This window comes from Tympanuchus pallidicinctus, unplaced genomic scaffold (assembly GCF_026119805.1).
Source record: "Tympanuchus pallidicinctus isolate F22 unplaced genomic scaffold, pur_lepc_1.0 scaffold24, whole genome shotgun sequence".
Lineage (NCBI taxonomy): Eukaryota > Metazoa > Chordata > Aves > Galliformes > Phasianidae > Tympanuchus > Tympanuchus pallidicinctus.
This window is the reverse complement of record NW_026294741.1, coordinates 5954757-5970872: the sequence shown is the minus strand read 5'-3', so window position 1 is coordinate 5970872 and position 16116 is coordinate 5954757. Positions and strand designations below refer to the sequence as shown.

The 16116-nt window shown below is 42.0% G+C and overlaps 1 protein-coding gene across 6 annotated transcripts in view; it reads left to right on the top strand.

The window, feature by feature from the left end:
- Positions 1–16116, top strand: part of CUX1 (cut like homeobox 1) — a 226429-nt gene that overhangs the window by 134056 nt on the left and 76257 nt on the right. For all 6 annotated transcript variants that reach the window (XM_052688845.1, XM_052688843.1, XM_052688844.1 and 3 more), the window contains exon 9: positions 10042–10090. In XM_052688845.1, the coding sequence (XP_052544805.1) occupies positions 10042–10090 (49 nt within the window). The remainder of the gene's footprint in view (positions 1–10041; positions 10091–16116) is intronic.

Below are 16116 nucleotides of genomic sequence, written 5' to 3'. Positions count from 1 at the left end.
CATTTCCACAATCACGTCATGTCCGTTATTGTTACTGTTAGGCATTTGAAGAAACAATTATGAAACAGCTTATGCAAGTTGCAGAGCAGCACAGGTAATCAGTTACTGCTCTTTAAGGACGTTTTCATTTTGTATTCATTACACTTTTTTTTTTTTCTAAGCAGAAGCAAAACTGGCAATTTCTGCCATGGTACAGTGGGAGCAGAGCAGAACAGCCAGCCCTAGCACTGCAGGAGCACAGCTTTCAGCCCCGCTTCCCAAGGAAACAGAGCTTCCATGGCTTTGTGATCTGCATTACTGCCAACCTGCTGGGTGCTCAGCGTGCAGTTGGTCAGCTAACCTCCTAAATTAACTTGTGATTGACTTCTGTGGAAATTAACAGCATTAGAGATCCCCAGGACAGGGAGCTCTGGTGTCTCTGGTAGGAATTGGGAGCGGGTAGGAAAGATAGATCAGCTATGTGAGTGGAGGGCTGCACCTGGAGAGCAGCAGCTGCTCTGTGCACTTGTTGATTGAGCAGCCACGTCCATGTTGCTGGAAAGCATCCATAATCCGTACTGCATTTGTGAGCAGGGAGGGGAGGAGATGATATTTAGGAGACAAGGGAGTGACCTAGAAATATTGTAGGAGGATGTAGCACTGGGGGGCAACGACACAGCACAGATGGGACAGCTGATACTATTACAATAGATACTGTCCAAACAATGCTATAGGAACAATCGATAGGAAACGGTGCTTTATTTGTATTTAGGCTTATGGGAGAATGTGCTATTTTAGCCAGTGACTCAGCTCTGTGCAAGGCATCACCAGGAACAGCATGCAGGATTTCAGGGTGTCAGGTAAAACTCTTGCCCTACTGAATCTCATTTTGCAATGGTGCTGATTTGTTGCTTTCTATTGAGGATTTTGCTCATTGTAGGAATCCTGTAGATCAAATCATGAAAATGCATGAGAATGCATGCAGCTTCACTTCAGAAGCCATTCCTTGTTCTCTTCCATCAGGCCAATGCAAATCACCTTTTTGGATCAAGCCAGTATTGACCAAGTCTTGTAAAATATTGCACTAATGATAGCTGGTCTGTTTAATTCTTTAACAAATTAACTGACATTGAAAGCTCTGTGAATAGATTGCAGAAATGGCCAAATCCTGGCAATAGGAATAGACAGCTGGTGAACAGGAGCGGACCTGGAGCTTTAGAAGTCCCACTGATTTGCTGGACATGTTCTGGAAGTTGGTGACGTTCATGGCAGGTGGGAAGGTGTTCAGGTTTGTGAGCCTGGGAGCAGATCGGATCGAGTTGCCATTAAGAAAGCAGCCACTTCCCAAAATGGCATGCAAAGGATGGTTTCAATTAGGGTTTCTCCAGGTGTGGAGTAAGTGGGCAAGAAAGGGGTCTTTGCGTTGTCCAGCATGAGATGCGCTTTCCTCCTGCTTCCATTGGGACCAAGAAGAAGCGAGGGGATGGAAAAGATGGAGAACAGTGAGGAACTGGCTTTGATCATGAGGAGAGCAGATTTGTCATGTAGGACCTCTACAGTTCATGTTTGAGTCTTTGGGAAATAATGATTTTCTTATCAAATCAAACTGCAGAGCGTGCCCAAAAGAACCGGAATGAGTACAATGCAAGGACCAGAAGGTTTAATAACGATGTCATCTTCATGTGATTAATAAGACTGCTGATTTCCCACATCTTATCAGCCGACTGTAACTCTGCTTTGTATATTTGTTATCTCCATTTTCTGTTGTAGTGTGGGTAGATAAATAAAATACCACGGAGGCAACAGGAAACAAAACAAAAGTAATCAAACATGTTTATCACTAGAGCATTAAAATGGCTGCTCTGGCAGACACCAGATGAATTATGCAATACATAACTTAATTCTCTGGGCCACAGATGTTTCATTTTTCCTGCAAGAAGATGATTGAACCTTGAATGACAGTTTCAGGCAGTCTTTGATTGCTCTGTGGGTCACATGCTTGATATGACCTGCATTTGAGTTGCTTTCTACATGCTGTTGCTTTATAAAACATGTAAAATTGACATCATGTTGGCTGCTCAAGGCCAAGTCAGGAGTAATTCCATGCTTTTGATATGCTTTGTGTGTGAGTGAAACAGGGGGAAGGATGCCTGTGTTTAAATTCTGATGTGTTATTGAATCAACTGGAGTCAGGAGGGGGAATTGCAGCAGGCTCTTTCAATTTGTGATAGGAGGCACTAGGAAATACAGAGTTTGTCATATCTGTGTCATCTTGTGTTGTTAGAAAATCTTTAGAGCTGTAGTATTGCACCAGGCAGTGACTCCTGCTGCCCAGGGCACAGCGCAGTGCAGATTGGCAGTGGTGGAGAGGGCAGGTAGGAATGTTGGTTAGTCTAAATCAGCACCTCTGAGCACGAATGTGCCTCATGTTCTGAACCTGGAGATTGTGTTCCTCACCTTGAGGACTCCATCCTGTAAATTTGATGGATTTGTACTGATTCTGGTGTAGCACGTCAATCTCAGTGTATGTGCCTCTAGGTACTAAAGCAGGCGGTATTCAGGTGTAAATACATCCAGAATTAAGCATCCAAAAGGTCTCATTTTCTCCACAGCTTCTGAAGGCAGGTCCAAATGTTTGCTCCAGAACTGCACGGCTGAGCTGCCTCTCCTTGCCTGCTGGCATTAGAACCTGCAAGAGGACGAGCCCTCACTTCTCACCTGAGGTCTGAGGCTTCTCATCCACTCCCACAGAAGCTGGAAACTGATTTTTAGATGAGAGTGAGCAAGGCCATTTGTTTCTGCAGGTTTCAGGTGCAGACATAATCTCATGCTACAGCAGCCCTCTTTGAACTCCTCTATGAGCCAAAGGATCCTTACCAGCAATGTGGTGGGAGGGAACCCACAATAATCCGAATCGGGACACTCCTGACTCCTGCTTTTAACGTTGCTCATAAGGCTCTGTGGGGTAGAGCAGAAATACTTAATGAAGTAGGGCATGAGCCTAGGAGGAAAAAAGGATGGATGGCGTTTCTTTTCTGGTGTCCCTTTCTGTAACAGGCAGTGCGATGGCTGGGCACACAGCACAAAGAGGAGCTGTTGCTGTCGAGAGAAAACCAAAATGATCCTTGAATGAGGATGTTTAAAGGGAGGAATGAGCCCTAGGGGAGTTCAGCATTCATGTTGGCTGTGGTACAACATTTATAAATACATAAGAAAATATGATTGTCTCTGAATTAAAAAGTGCACCATCTATTTATAGGCTGGGCCAGTCCTTAACGCAGCGCGCCTTCGCTCTTCTTCATTCCAGCTGCTGACGTTCAGCATTCTTTGGTGTGCAGTGTGTGCTGAGGTCACGTGCTGTAAAACTATGGGACTCTGAGATTCCAGGAGCTGACATTTTCCTGTTATATATAACTTTTTTTTTTCTCTTTGTATTTTATTAGTTAGTGTCATTCATACCAGTTTCTCTCTGTAAAAAATGATTAATCAAACACTGCTGATCTTTAGAAACTCTGCTCCCTGTTGTATCACTGCAGCGATGCTGATTTCTGTGTACTTTTGGCTGCCCCAAAAGCGATACCTCTTCTTTTATTATAACAAAGTGCTTACAGGTTTTCTTAGAAAACAATGTATCTACAGACTCAAAGAGCTTTTATTCTACAGGGGCTTATTTTATTTCCTTCTAGCAATCAAGAGTGTTTTGCATTGTCCAAATACTGTACGGTATCTTGAGCTTTAGAAACTTTTGTATAAACTTTTCTTTTATCTCTGTCAATATTTGATGATTGCTTGACATCTTTCAAGCACCTGAGACATGATTTGTTTGGAGGTTATACCTGCAGCCGATGGGAAGGCAACTCACAGCACTAGCGTGGTATGTTTAATGAGAAGTGTTTGCGTGAGGTTTCGTTTATTTCTCAGCTTCAATCTGTATGCAGTGCACTGCGTTGCTGCAGGGCTTCCAGTGAGGGGGGAAACGTGACTTAATTTCCAAAAAACCAAAAACCTGGAAAGTTAGGTTTGAGTCTCTCTCCCTTTTCCTGGGGGAAGAATTTGATTCAGTGTGGGATGACAGCCTAGAGGAGTCTGGACAACGTCCACTGGACAGTTAACTGTTCCCCTGATGAATCCTGATGACGTTCTGTGTAATCGCCAGAGCACCTGAAACCACCATTTCTTTGATCTCTCAATTTAAAGCCTTCAGTGTTTCACTGCTAAGCAGAGAGAGGATTTTTTCTTCAATTGAGTTCCTAGGAAAGGAAACACCCAATTCATTACTAAAGTTGGTGGATTTATGAATCCCTGAACAGAGAAATTCTTTTACGAGAGGCCCGGATTTATATGACTTTGGAAAAAGGATTATCTGATCTGAAGATCCTTAGAGGGTTGCTGTGAAAGAAAATATTAACCTATAGCTCTTGCAATTTGAAAAGTAGATTTGAGAACTCAGTACTAAAACGTGTGTGAGTTCTTGCCTTTGGACATGCCGCACAGTTAGCTGAAATAAAACGTTTCTTCATTTGTACAGCCTTTGTGTCTTCCACTTCTGGAGGTGCTGTTAGCAATAAATGTGGATTTATCTAATGTGGGTGTTTATTACATTAGAATCATCATGAATTCAAAAAATGCCTGCATTGCATGTGCAGCAGTATTCATAAAGTGTGAGGTACATAGGATTGGCAGTGGGTTTGCATTGCCTCCTGCCAGAGACATGGTAAGGCGTTAGGTGTGTTGTGTCCCTTGTGAGCTGGTCCTGGAAATGGAGGAATCTGGCCCAGCATGCTCCATTAGTGGGCACCAAGGAGCAGGAGTTAGATGGGGGAACCTGCCAGCAGAGTTCAGGAAGAATCTTGAGTTTGGGTAGGAAACCAAAAGCAAGCTCAAAGCACATCAAAACGGAGTGTTCCAATGAAGGAATTGCGCCCTGAGTGAATGCCGTCATCGTTGGACTGCAGGCAATTCTGACGTTGTTCAGTGATTCTAAATTACCTCTTCGACCCCGGAATATTTCCTCCTAGAAATTGCATGGAAACTTGAAAAAATACAGCGCACTGCAGTTTTCTTCTGACCCTCCCTAAAACTTCCCAGTTGCTCTTGCACTAGCACAGTGCTGGCTGCAGTGCTTCTCATTTGGAGAGGGTAAGGTGATTCTGTCAAATGCTACGTAATTCTGCTGAATTGTGCTCCATGGTGATCACAGGTACATAGCAGGTATAGGATTTTTCTTTCTTTTTCATTAAACATTAGTGCATAGTAGTTGGGAATGTGTGCTTTCAGTTTGAAATGTACTGCATAAACATTACAGTAATTAGAAGGCTTTAAGAAGCCCTCTGGCTCCCTGTACCCTTTGCTCTGACCAGGAAACTTCCACCTTTCTTAAGAGAACAAATCTGTGGGAAAAGATGTTGTTTGTTTTTTGCCAAACCAAAACATGAATCTGCCCCGCTAGTGGAGTTTCTTGGCCACGCCATTGACTGCAATTTCAAAAGTGTCATTTGTGTTTTTCAGTTCTTCCATCTATAAAGAATCCAACAGCAGTTTCCTTCAAGGTTCAGTAGGTTCGAATGTTTGGGGGCTGCAGCCACAAGGTTTGGCAAAGCACTCACTTGTCATGTTAATAAAAAAGGAATTGTTTCTGCCTCTTTAAGCTACTATCTAAATGAAGGAGTCGGATCAACTGGATTTTAATCATAAAGTCTGCATTCTTCTTGCTTGCAAGTGAATAGCTTCATGGTGTTTAGGGTTTTCATCTGATTTATTTAGAGGAAGAAACTGAGCTGCATCCATTTTACCAGCACTTGAATTTGCTTGCTTGTTATGCTGTTCAAACCTAATCAGTTTGCTTGAGCTTAGAAAGAAAATTGAACCTTTCTGCATTTTTTACTTCCCATAAGAATTGAGTGTTGTTGTTTTTCAAACTCCTGAAGTTGTGTTTGTTCTGGGTGGGTTGGGTGATTTTGTTTTTTGTTGTTGTTTTTTTTTTTTTAGATGATGTGTTTTGAGGGCTCTTTCATAAAGGGTAAAAGTTTACACCTTGTGAAATCCATAGCTTCTAATGCATTTTACTTTTCACTTGAAACGCAGCTGCAAGAGAGGAAATAGCAGGAATCACAATTTGTGGTCGTGCCATTTCAGTAGTTGGGATTCTTTTTATTTCTTCTGTTTGCTCTGTAGCTCCACATACTTGAACTGAAAATGTGATTTGCTAAATTCTTTAGGCTAGAAGTGCCACAGCATAGAACAAACTATAACAGCCTGAGCACACACGGTCATTTCTGCTGTAACAAAGAGATTATAAAGAATTCAATCAAATTAATGGTTATACTATCTTGCAACTCAGGACAGAAAACAGCTTTTACCACTCTTTTTTGTTATCTGTTTCAATGTTAAGAAAGTATCAACCTTGAGAAACCCTGGTTAAAGCTGGCATTTATCCTGACCACCGTATTGTGGAAATCTGCTCTAACAGACCATAAACACCAGTTTATTTCACTAATGGCTTCTCTTGCTGCTAATCACCCTCATTCTCTGTATTCACACAAGAAAGGAATTCTGTTTTCTGTTGTTCTCCTTGCCTGTAGCTCTTGGGATGGTGGGCTGTGTGTAGGCCTTTACAAGGGGCCAAGTCACCTTTGCTTCAGGAGTTAATAAGGTTAAAAGTAAAACCGTACAATTTGTGACTCTTCAGAGTGAGTTCAGTTCTCTTGGAATGGCTTTGGTCAGAAATGCAGGATCAGGTTTGTTAAACCCAGCCACTGTTCTCTGCAAGGTTCCCATCAGATTTGCAGTGAAAACTTGCAGGACAGGATGCCATCAGCACTGGTTCATGGGCTTTTAGCCGTCAAAAAATTCCACTGAAATCAGAAGGTCTGAAAGTGAGCAAATCTAGTGGATGGTGGATGCATCAAAACTGACCTGTGTGGGCCCAATTCAGTGAGCCAGAGTGGGATTTCCTTGTACCTCGCAGGTTTGAGTTCAACACCGTGCTTTGTAAACAATAAATCAATGAAAGTTGTTTCTGTGAGTGCATAAAAGGGGTGAGAACTGTAATTTATTTTATAATAAATACTATTGCTGAGCAAACAGCAAATGTAGCTGTTAGAGACTTTTCTCAAATAAGTGATTTTACACTGCTGAGTGCCAGCTACCAATGTGGGAGTTGAGCTTTTAAAATGAAAAGACTGAATTCCTTTTGAAGGCTCTTCTGAATGCTGTTGACACTTGTGCATGTAAAGAATACAGAGTAATTTAATTCATTACTTTGCTTGAAGATAACATTTACGGTTGCAGCATTAACCTTGGTAGGTGTGCAGGCTGCTAGGGTGGAGATTCTCAGCTGGGAATTTGTGAGGATGGAATATAATCCTTGTGGAGGTGTGTGGGGAAGGCTGGGTAGGGTGGATGTGAGGGGAAAAGGGCTTCAGGACCAGCCCTGTGTGTGACTGCAAGGACAAAGGGACGCTTTTGCCCTCGGCTACAGTTTGACACTCCACCAGACTCGGTCAGAATTATCTGTGCATGAGGAAGGGCAGAACTGTCGTTTTTATGGCATGCTGTATCCTTGGTTGCATTTTTTTTTGTGTAATTGACTGCGTATACCAGTGCTGTAATAGAGCTCTTAAATCGTGACCCCAGCCAAAACAGCGTACAAAGACTGGCTCTGCTACTTGTGTCTGCTGTAAGGACCCCACTGTAAGGGCACACCATAGGGCAGCGCTGCGCCTCTGCTTCTCCAGGATCTGGGGCTCGGTTTTCCTCGTTCCCTTTGCAGCTGTACGCGTTAGAATTTCTTCATGTTGCTAGAATGTGCATCAATCCAGAATGTTCTTGGCTTTCACAACCCTTGGCTTCTTGCACTCGCTGCTATGACCTCTACAGGTGGCTGAGGGTCCTGTGGTGGGCCCAGATGCCACACTTCTTTTCTGCGTCAGAGCCTTTTTTCCTCTGCAGCCAGCCCTCTCTCTCGGCTGGACTGAAGAATGGCCCTTCCCCTGCAAAAGCAAGGCACTTTTCTTCTCTTGGCCTGGGCTTTTTGTGCTCTGCTCTTAGGCTCTAGAGCCTTTCAGACCTTTGGCTGATACTTGATACCGGCGCTCCCTTATCTGGAGGAAAAGGAGGGATTTTACGGCTCTTTGAGCCCAGGAAGAAGTGAGCAGAATCAGCATCCTCTGGAGCTGCAGCCCTGTGTTGCAGAGGGATGCTCAGGCGCTGCTCCGGGAGGCGTGTGACACAATCCAGACATCTTTTACTGGCTCCGTATAACCTGAGGCATTCACACATAAATTCAACCTGAATACATAAGCTTATACAGAGAGGATCCTTAAACTATCCCAACTAAAAATATTTGTAAAATGCTGGGAAACTTTTTGCAATGCATTTGGATGCTCTCTTCCCTGTTACGAATGCGTGCTGGGGTCACTTGCACGTCTGTGCAGACATCTGAGATGTGATTTCCATATGTGGGTTAACAGGATGGAGGAGTTCTTTTGGGCCTGGAGCCTGAACAAAAAATACTGCTTCACAGCTAGGCTAAAGAGATGAAAGATGTTACTGTAGGTTTACCTGAACATGTCTGGGTCTCCTGGTTAGACCCTGAATGCTCTGAGTCCTTATTTGCCCAGAAAGCTGTTGTTCAATTCATTAAATAATATCTATTAATTCAGAACATCTTGTGCATGGTTTCTTTCCAGTGTAAGGACGCACTGGCTTCTTCTGCATGAGAAAATACATATTCATCTATTTTCCATTATGGTCCAGAAGGTTTTTCAAAGGGCTGTTTGTGTTGCCCCCACCTTAAGACTGTGATGAAAAAATAATTTTCTATTTGTTTATTTTTTTTATTACCTGTCGTAATCTTCTACTGCATTTCCCAAATGTTGAAGAGTCAGTCAGTATTCAGTGTCAGTTGAGCAAGTACACCTGTGTACCTCAGTAAGCATCTTTTGCAGAAAATAGTTGCATAGAAAAATGGATTTTCATTGAGATAATCCAAAAAAAAAAAAAGAAAAGAAAAGAAAACCAACCAAATCCCAACTTTCTTTGCATCAGCAGAAGGGAATTCCAGTATTTCACAGCTTTTACTGATAATGATCTGCTACAGATTATGAACAAAAACCAGACATCGTGGTGTTGGCAGGTTGCAAAAGGCCATGTTGGTTAAAGCTACTGCTTGTAGGAGAAGAGGACAGTGTTTATGCATCCATATGGCCCAGAGATGGGACAGGCAAAGTGTCTAGGAGAAGTACTGTCTTCATATGTTGATGCAGAGCATTCTTTTAGCGGTGCCCTTTTGCTGGTACTTTCACAGTTGATTGTACGATGGAAGTATTTGCCCATGATTTAGTATGGTGATAGAATTTATTGCCTAATTATTATATCCATTTGTGTGAGCCAATCTTAGAAATGCTGGAGTTTTTAAGGGGCTTTTAAGGAATGGTAGCTGGCACTTAACACACATGTACCTGATGGGTCCATTTTTCCTTAACGGTGTGGCTTTCAACCCTTTGAGTTTCCTATCCAAATTTGTAAAGTGCATTAAGAGCCAAAGTCTGAATTTAGTTCCTTAAATTTCTCCCAAAAAACTCTTTCTCCATGCTTGAAATTTCTGACTCTATTTGACTTTTTCTGGCAGAAGAGCCAAGCAGAAGAGTGACACACCGTGCATGTAGGGTCTCCACATATGCAGGCAGTTGACTGAAGACTCTTTGGCTTCCTCATAATAATCATTTTTGAAGCACTCTTACATCTACGAGAGGTGACACAGCTATTCTGCAGGAGGTTTGGGAATAAGATGTAATAAATATGCTCAGATATCAGGATGACGCTTCGTTGGAAAACTGGAACAGACAAAAGATTTGGAGATTTACAAACCAATCCACAGAGCTGAAATCCAACAGGATTTTACCAGCCAAAAGCTTAGCTGCTCAGTCTTTATGCTCTGTGCCCTTTAAAAAAATTACAATTGGTGTTGTTTGTAGGAATGTCACAGTTGTACAATGCATGAACTCGTATTGCAGGTATTCTTCGTGTGATAACAGAACCTCTGCTCTCTTGTTCTCCCAGGGCTGATGAAATCGAGATGATCATGACAGACCTTGAAAGAGCAAATCAGGTAGGATTTAAAATTAGTTTCTCACATTCTAAGTATGACTTTGATTTATTTTTTTTCCTTCCTCTTTAGAATTTCATGACAGTTCTTTTATATGCAATTAACAGTCATAACTGCACAGTAAGAAAGTACTTAAATTTAGAGAGGAATTCAGATCTTTGGGAATAGTCTCAATTCCATACACAGAGTGGCTGTGTGATGAGGAAGATGCGTGTGGACATGCAGATTCCCAGGTGGTGTATGAAACAGGTAATGGTTTCATAGAGAGGAACGTCAGCCTGGCATTTCTTTGTCAGTGAGCTTCATTAATCCATCTGTCAGGTAAGATCAGAGATTGCAGATCATAAGTTGCTCAGGTCATGAGTTTATAATCCAATTTAAACGTACGCAAGAGCAGCTTGCATTCATTTGCACAGAAGGGGGGATGCGCAGTGGTGGGCTGGGAGGAGGATTGTCCCCTTTCAGATAAATAAACCAGTCATGAATCTCAGCCTCAGTCCTTTTATTGCCAACCACAGTCTGCATGATGTCTTGTTACACGGGACTGGATAATCACAGCAAGTGCATTGTTTTTTATATTAGTTCTATATGCACTGGAAAGATGTTAATAAAGTGGAAGGCAGATTTGTAAGTTGTTGGTTTGATGATATAGTCAGTGAAGGAAAATTGGGTTTTGCACAGTGGGTTTTTAGTTCTGTCAAAGAACTTTTGTAGACAGCATTAAATATTTATGAAAGTGCTAGTAATTATTTGAAAATCCATAGACTTTCTAGAAATTATGTAGGTTGTAAAAGATGTTTTGGTAGAATTATTTTGTAATTCTTGCGAAGGCAGTTTGTATTTCAAAGTTGTAGCAGTTATTTACCCAGTAGGTTTGTTCTTCAAGTAGAAAAGTTGTTGTAATTAAGGAACAGGTATTTCTTATTTCCTGCTTGCCACACTAAAATGGAAGATACCCATTTACATAAAAATGCTGGCAGTATTTTCCTATCTTACTGGAACAAACTTGCAGTGGTTTTTTTCTAAAGGTACTTGGATTTTTTTTGTGTCACCGTTTCTAACCTCTTATGTGCATGATCCTTACTGTGGTTATAATTAAGCAGACTCTGGGTCTGTACATAAACAGTGTGCAGTTCCATGAGATGCTGTCATGCAGCAGAGGTGATTCTGTCTCTTCTTTCCTCTTCCCCCCCCCACCTCTTCTTCCCCCTCGAGGCAGCCATGGTCCTTTCCCCCCAAAATCACCCTTTGAGGTTGGAAATGTTTCATGAAAAACACGGAGCTCACTTACTGCAGAAGAGCAGGAATTTGGGGTGAGGGGACCAAGTTTGTTTTGGTTTTGTGAGTTTGGGAGTTGGTGCAGCTCAGCAAAGCATGGGACAAGGGGGGACAGGAGGAGATTGTGACCTTAGGGCAAGGAGGGAAGGGGAAGTGTTGATGAGCAGACCATCCCTGTAGTAATAGTGCAATGCTTTATCTTTGTAAAACACTTCCAGAAATGATAACATTACAAATGAGTGATCTTTGTAGCAGCCTCACTTTACAGTTGGAAAAAAGCTGGAAGAAATTAAATCAAGTGCACAGACCAAAAAGTGAGTTTGCATCAGGCTGAAGTGTTACAATAGCAGAAACAAGTACTTAACATAATTATCTATTTAATAGTTAAATTAACATTTCCTTTTAATGTTTCAGTAAGTACTTATTCCCTATTATTATGGCTACCTTTAAAGAGTAATGCTCAGCATGACTTCTACTTTGAGGCTAAATAGATTGCCTTGCTGATTTTGATGCAGTGTTTTGCTGTTCTGGAATTAACACTGACCCAAACTCAGCTGGGATTCAGAGGAGAAATGTACAGAACTGCAAAATGCTTGTGACAAAAATGAGAAATATTTTTAAATGCCAGGTACTTCTTCAGGTTTCCGTGTTCTGTGTGATGGAAGCCAGGGGATCAGAGTGGATGTAATTTCTACCTTCTTGTTCTGTTGAATAGAGCATGGCTGCTGCATGAACCACTCTCCTCCATCTTTAGACTCTATCACCTCTCTTCTCCCACTGTTTTTTCTTCATTTGGATCCTTAAATTGTTTCATGCAGGAGCTTTATTGGCTTGTTTGTGTGTTATCCTAGCACTCTCATTTCCCAGAAGAAATTACTAGATCATAGACATAATGACCTTTAAATACTTTGCAATATTCTGCTTAGAAAGAAAAAGAGGTAGGACCGAGTGACCACAAAATTCAGTTTGTCTTCATCAACTCCAGGCATAAATGGAGCTTTGTCCCCAGCTGTACCTCTAGTCAAAGAGGAACAGCTCTAAATCCCTGACCTGAAGGAGCAAGCTGCCTGCTGGGGCTGAGGAGCACGGGGTGGCTGCCCTGATGCTGCAGGTAGCGATGTGGTGGCAGCACAGCTGCTCAGATGACAGCTTTCCATCAGCTGCTAATCCAGGCACTCAGTGTGGGTAATCCAAGACCTTGAGTGGTGTTTTGCAGCTGAGATGGTCTCACTCAGGCTGGCAAAGCTCAGAGAGGGTAACTGAAGTATTGCAGCTTGCCCTGTTTTGGACAGACGTGTTCTGGCAGGAGCGTGGATGTCACTGGTGGTCTGCTTTAACCTCTTGAGAGATGGAAATCAATACAGAAAAGGACAAGATTAGTGCATAAAAATGGCAGATTCTACTGTATCTCCCTTAAGAGCAGTGATGACAGAGCTCCTAACAGGGAGGTGTAGCAGGGGTGTAGGCACTGAAGGTTTGCATCCAGCAGCCCCCTCGTGTTGAGCAGTAGGATGCTGCTGCACCATCTGCACAGCAGCAGCAGAGCTGTGCGTGAGCTCTCTTTCTCTCACAGTCCCTGAGGTTGTACAACTTGGGCCCGTAAGAGATTGAAGTCAGAATATAACAAAATGCAGGAGGCATTGCTTCTTATTTCCACGTTAGAATCCAACCAGCTCGATGGTGAAAATAACCTGAGAGTTCACCCTCACATTTCCATGAAGATTTAATAATCCTGTAGATTGAGGAAGGGACTCATTTTATTAAGATTTCATTTTGCACAATAAATCACTGCATATTTTCTGATATGCTACGAAGTATAATAATAAATAATTAAAGCAAAACTACCCTTACTTGTCAAAATAAATGATTTATCATAGTTTGGGATATAGCATCTTTGAATTTTTTATTGTTTGATTCCCAGAATATTACCGTTTCCAATCAGTGAAGTTAATGAAGCTCCAGTGTGCTTTTCTGCGTGTACAACAGTTACAGTTACGTGAATGTATATTTTATGTAAATATTTATGGTTAGTCCTGTTCTGTACCTTTTCAAGTTTACACCTTTCTCGTAAGTGTTTATGGCAGTAAGTCACAAATATTTGGGATGACGAATGTATTCAAATGAGTTATCCTTCTGTTCCTGTATTTTATCTGGCAACCCAAAGTCATCCAGTTGTGCATGGGAAGCGCCGAGGCTTCTGTTCAAAACCATCCCTTGCGTGTTGCAAAAACAGAAACACGTTGGAGTGTCTCATTTAAGAAGAGGGAGGAGAAGGCTCCATGTAAGCTTTTAGCATTGAGGCTAGGTTTGTCGTTTCATGGCATCGATGTGTCCACATCTGCTGGCTTTGTACACTCCCTTCTCATTGTTAAGAAAAGAAAGGAAGTGCTTTTTCACTTCTGAAAGATAAAGAGAAGGACTTCAGCTAGGCTTGGTTGACACTCGATGATTATATTTTAATCTTTAGGAGGAAATAGACTTGAAAGGTCTCCGATAAAGGTGTCCATAGACTTTGAGAGTAATAATAGAAAAGTACATAGGATTTTTTTTCCTGCAGACTTTATTGCAAAAGCTATAGAAAAGTAATTAAACCTGTTTTTTTCTTCTGTGTCTATGCCATGTTATCCCTTTGGAAAAAGCAAAGCGTTTCCATTGGTTTTCTTCCCATCTTTGCAGTGCTGAATGCATTCCCAGATTTCTTCAGCTTTTTTTTCCGAGGGAAAGAAAATAAAATATAGAAACTTCTGTTATCAATAAAACAAGAGCTCCTTCTCAAACACATCGCCACTTATGAAAGAATCTGGACTAGGTCAGTCCTGTGTATCCCAAGGAAGTGCAGTGTTAGATTTTCAGATCTACAAAGCAAGGACTAATAAGTTTTAACACTTTTTGTGTCAAACTACCACTGAAATAAATAAAGCAGTGGGTGCTGTTGAAGTACAAACAAAGCCTCACTTGGTCATCATAGCAAAAAAGCTCTTCTCAGGTACTTTTATTTTCTATGTCATTGGTTACAGTACCTTCCTATCTCTAGCACATCGCATTGGAAAAAGGTTTGAAAAGATGTTCCCACTAAGTGAGATTGCTATAAAATATGTATGTTTTCAAGCGGCAGATGGAATAATTTCTCCTCTTTCACTTAGCAACACAAATGCAACAGGATATAGGTGTAAGTGCTGCTCTGAACCACCAGTGGTAGCAAACCCAGTGACAAGCCAGTCCTCCTTGGATTGCCATGAAGATGGCTATTCATCTTGACACGCTTCTTTCATCTGCACCAGTGCTGGCACACGTCCTGCCAGAGGACCAGAGCTTTTTGTTTCTGAGTGCCTGTGCTGTGAGCTGGAGCCCGTGCTGCCGCGCTGCGCCATGGCTCCCCTGGCCTTGGGAAGCGATGCCATTTTATGGCCGATGAGGTCATGCACTTAACACTGTGATTTAATTTCACTGTCTGTAAAATGGGAACAATAACATTTACTTTATAAAGTGCGTGGAGATCCTTGCATGGAAAAGGGCTGTATGAAGGCAAAATACGGTTAATATTATTTTCATACAAACACAGGAGTTTCCTGTAAATGCTTGGCTTTCAGTCGGGAATACATTTATCTGGCAGCCTTTCAAGGTGGAAAGAAAAGCACAATAGCCTGGAGACAAGAACGAAGACAACCCAACCTCTTCTGTTTATTGGGTATTTTTTCTTTTTCATGTAATTCTCCTTTGCTGGGAAAAAAAAAAAATAGGTGCCAGAGTCCTGGAGAGTCTTTCATGTCACCGATTTTCTGATAACCTTACTGGTGCTTTGTGAAAGCTGGTGGGGTGGCTTAAAGGTCTGGAAATGAATTTGTTTATCACAAAAGTTAGGCAGAGTTGAAATCACCTTGAAGCAGTGTGCTGTATGTGATCTGCACCGCTGGGAACATGGCTTTTGTGGCAGCTTGAAAGGCAGGCAGCGTGAGCTGGAAGTGCTTACACCAGGTGTGATGGTTGCTGCCATAACCAGGCCTGTTAACTTCAGCAGATTTACTTGTGATAATGGACATTCCTGGCCCATAGAAGGATTTTTGCATGATAGCCCTGGATTTAGCAAGTAAAAAGAAAGACCAGCTTGGCTCATGGAATTTTAAGGGAAAGGTGATACTTCTTGCTTTTATCTCATTTCCCCATTCACACCACTGCTCCTCGATCAAATGAACATTTTACTGCCAGTAGAAGAGCACTCAGTTCTTCTTGTTATCTTGTCAAGGAACAATGAGAATAATGTGTACTGGATATGTTGTGTTAGGCTTTTAGTTGTTTGCAGGTGGAAAGCATGCAGCAACGTTCTGATTGTGACCTGCTGGCTTCCTGTGAAGGGTACAAAACTTACATACTGTATGAAGGAGAACGAACATATTTGGATCTGTTATGGTACCAAGGAGAAAACTGTGCTTGAAAACAAGTGGTATAGGAGTGAGGAGGCATTGTTTGGCTGCTGTATACAGAAAAAAGGGCTTTTTTTTAGGATGTGCTGAATTTGAATGGTCTTTTCCAAGGCCATTGGTGTGACTGTCATGGGCATCGAGGCTCTTCTACGTCACAGATAGGAAGTGACAGCCCAAGAGTTCTAGCGCTTTGCTACGGAATACCTACTTCTCAGCTAAAACAGGGTATTTTCACACAAAGAGAAGGTTCTGTGAACTTTCCAGCGGTTCCAAGTTGTGCAAGATTGCTGTTTTATCCATTTTCCATACTGGGCGTCTGTCTCTGGCTGC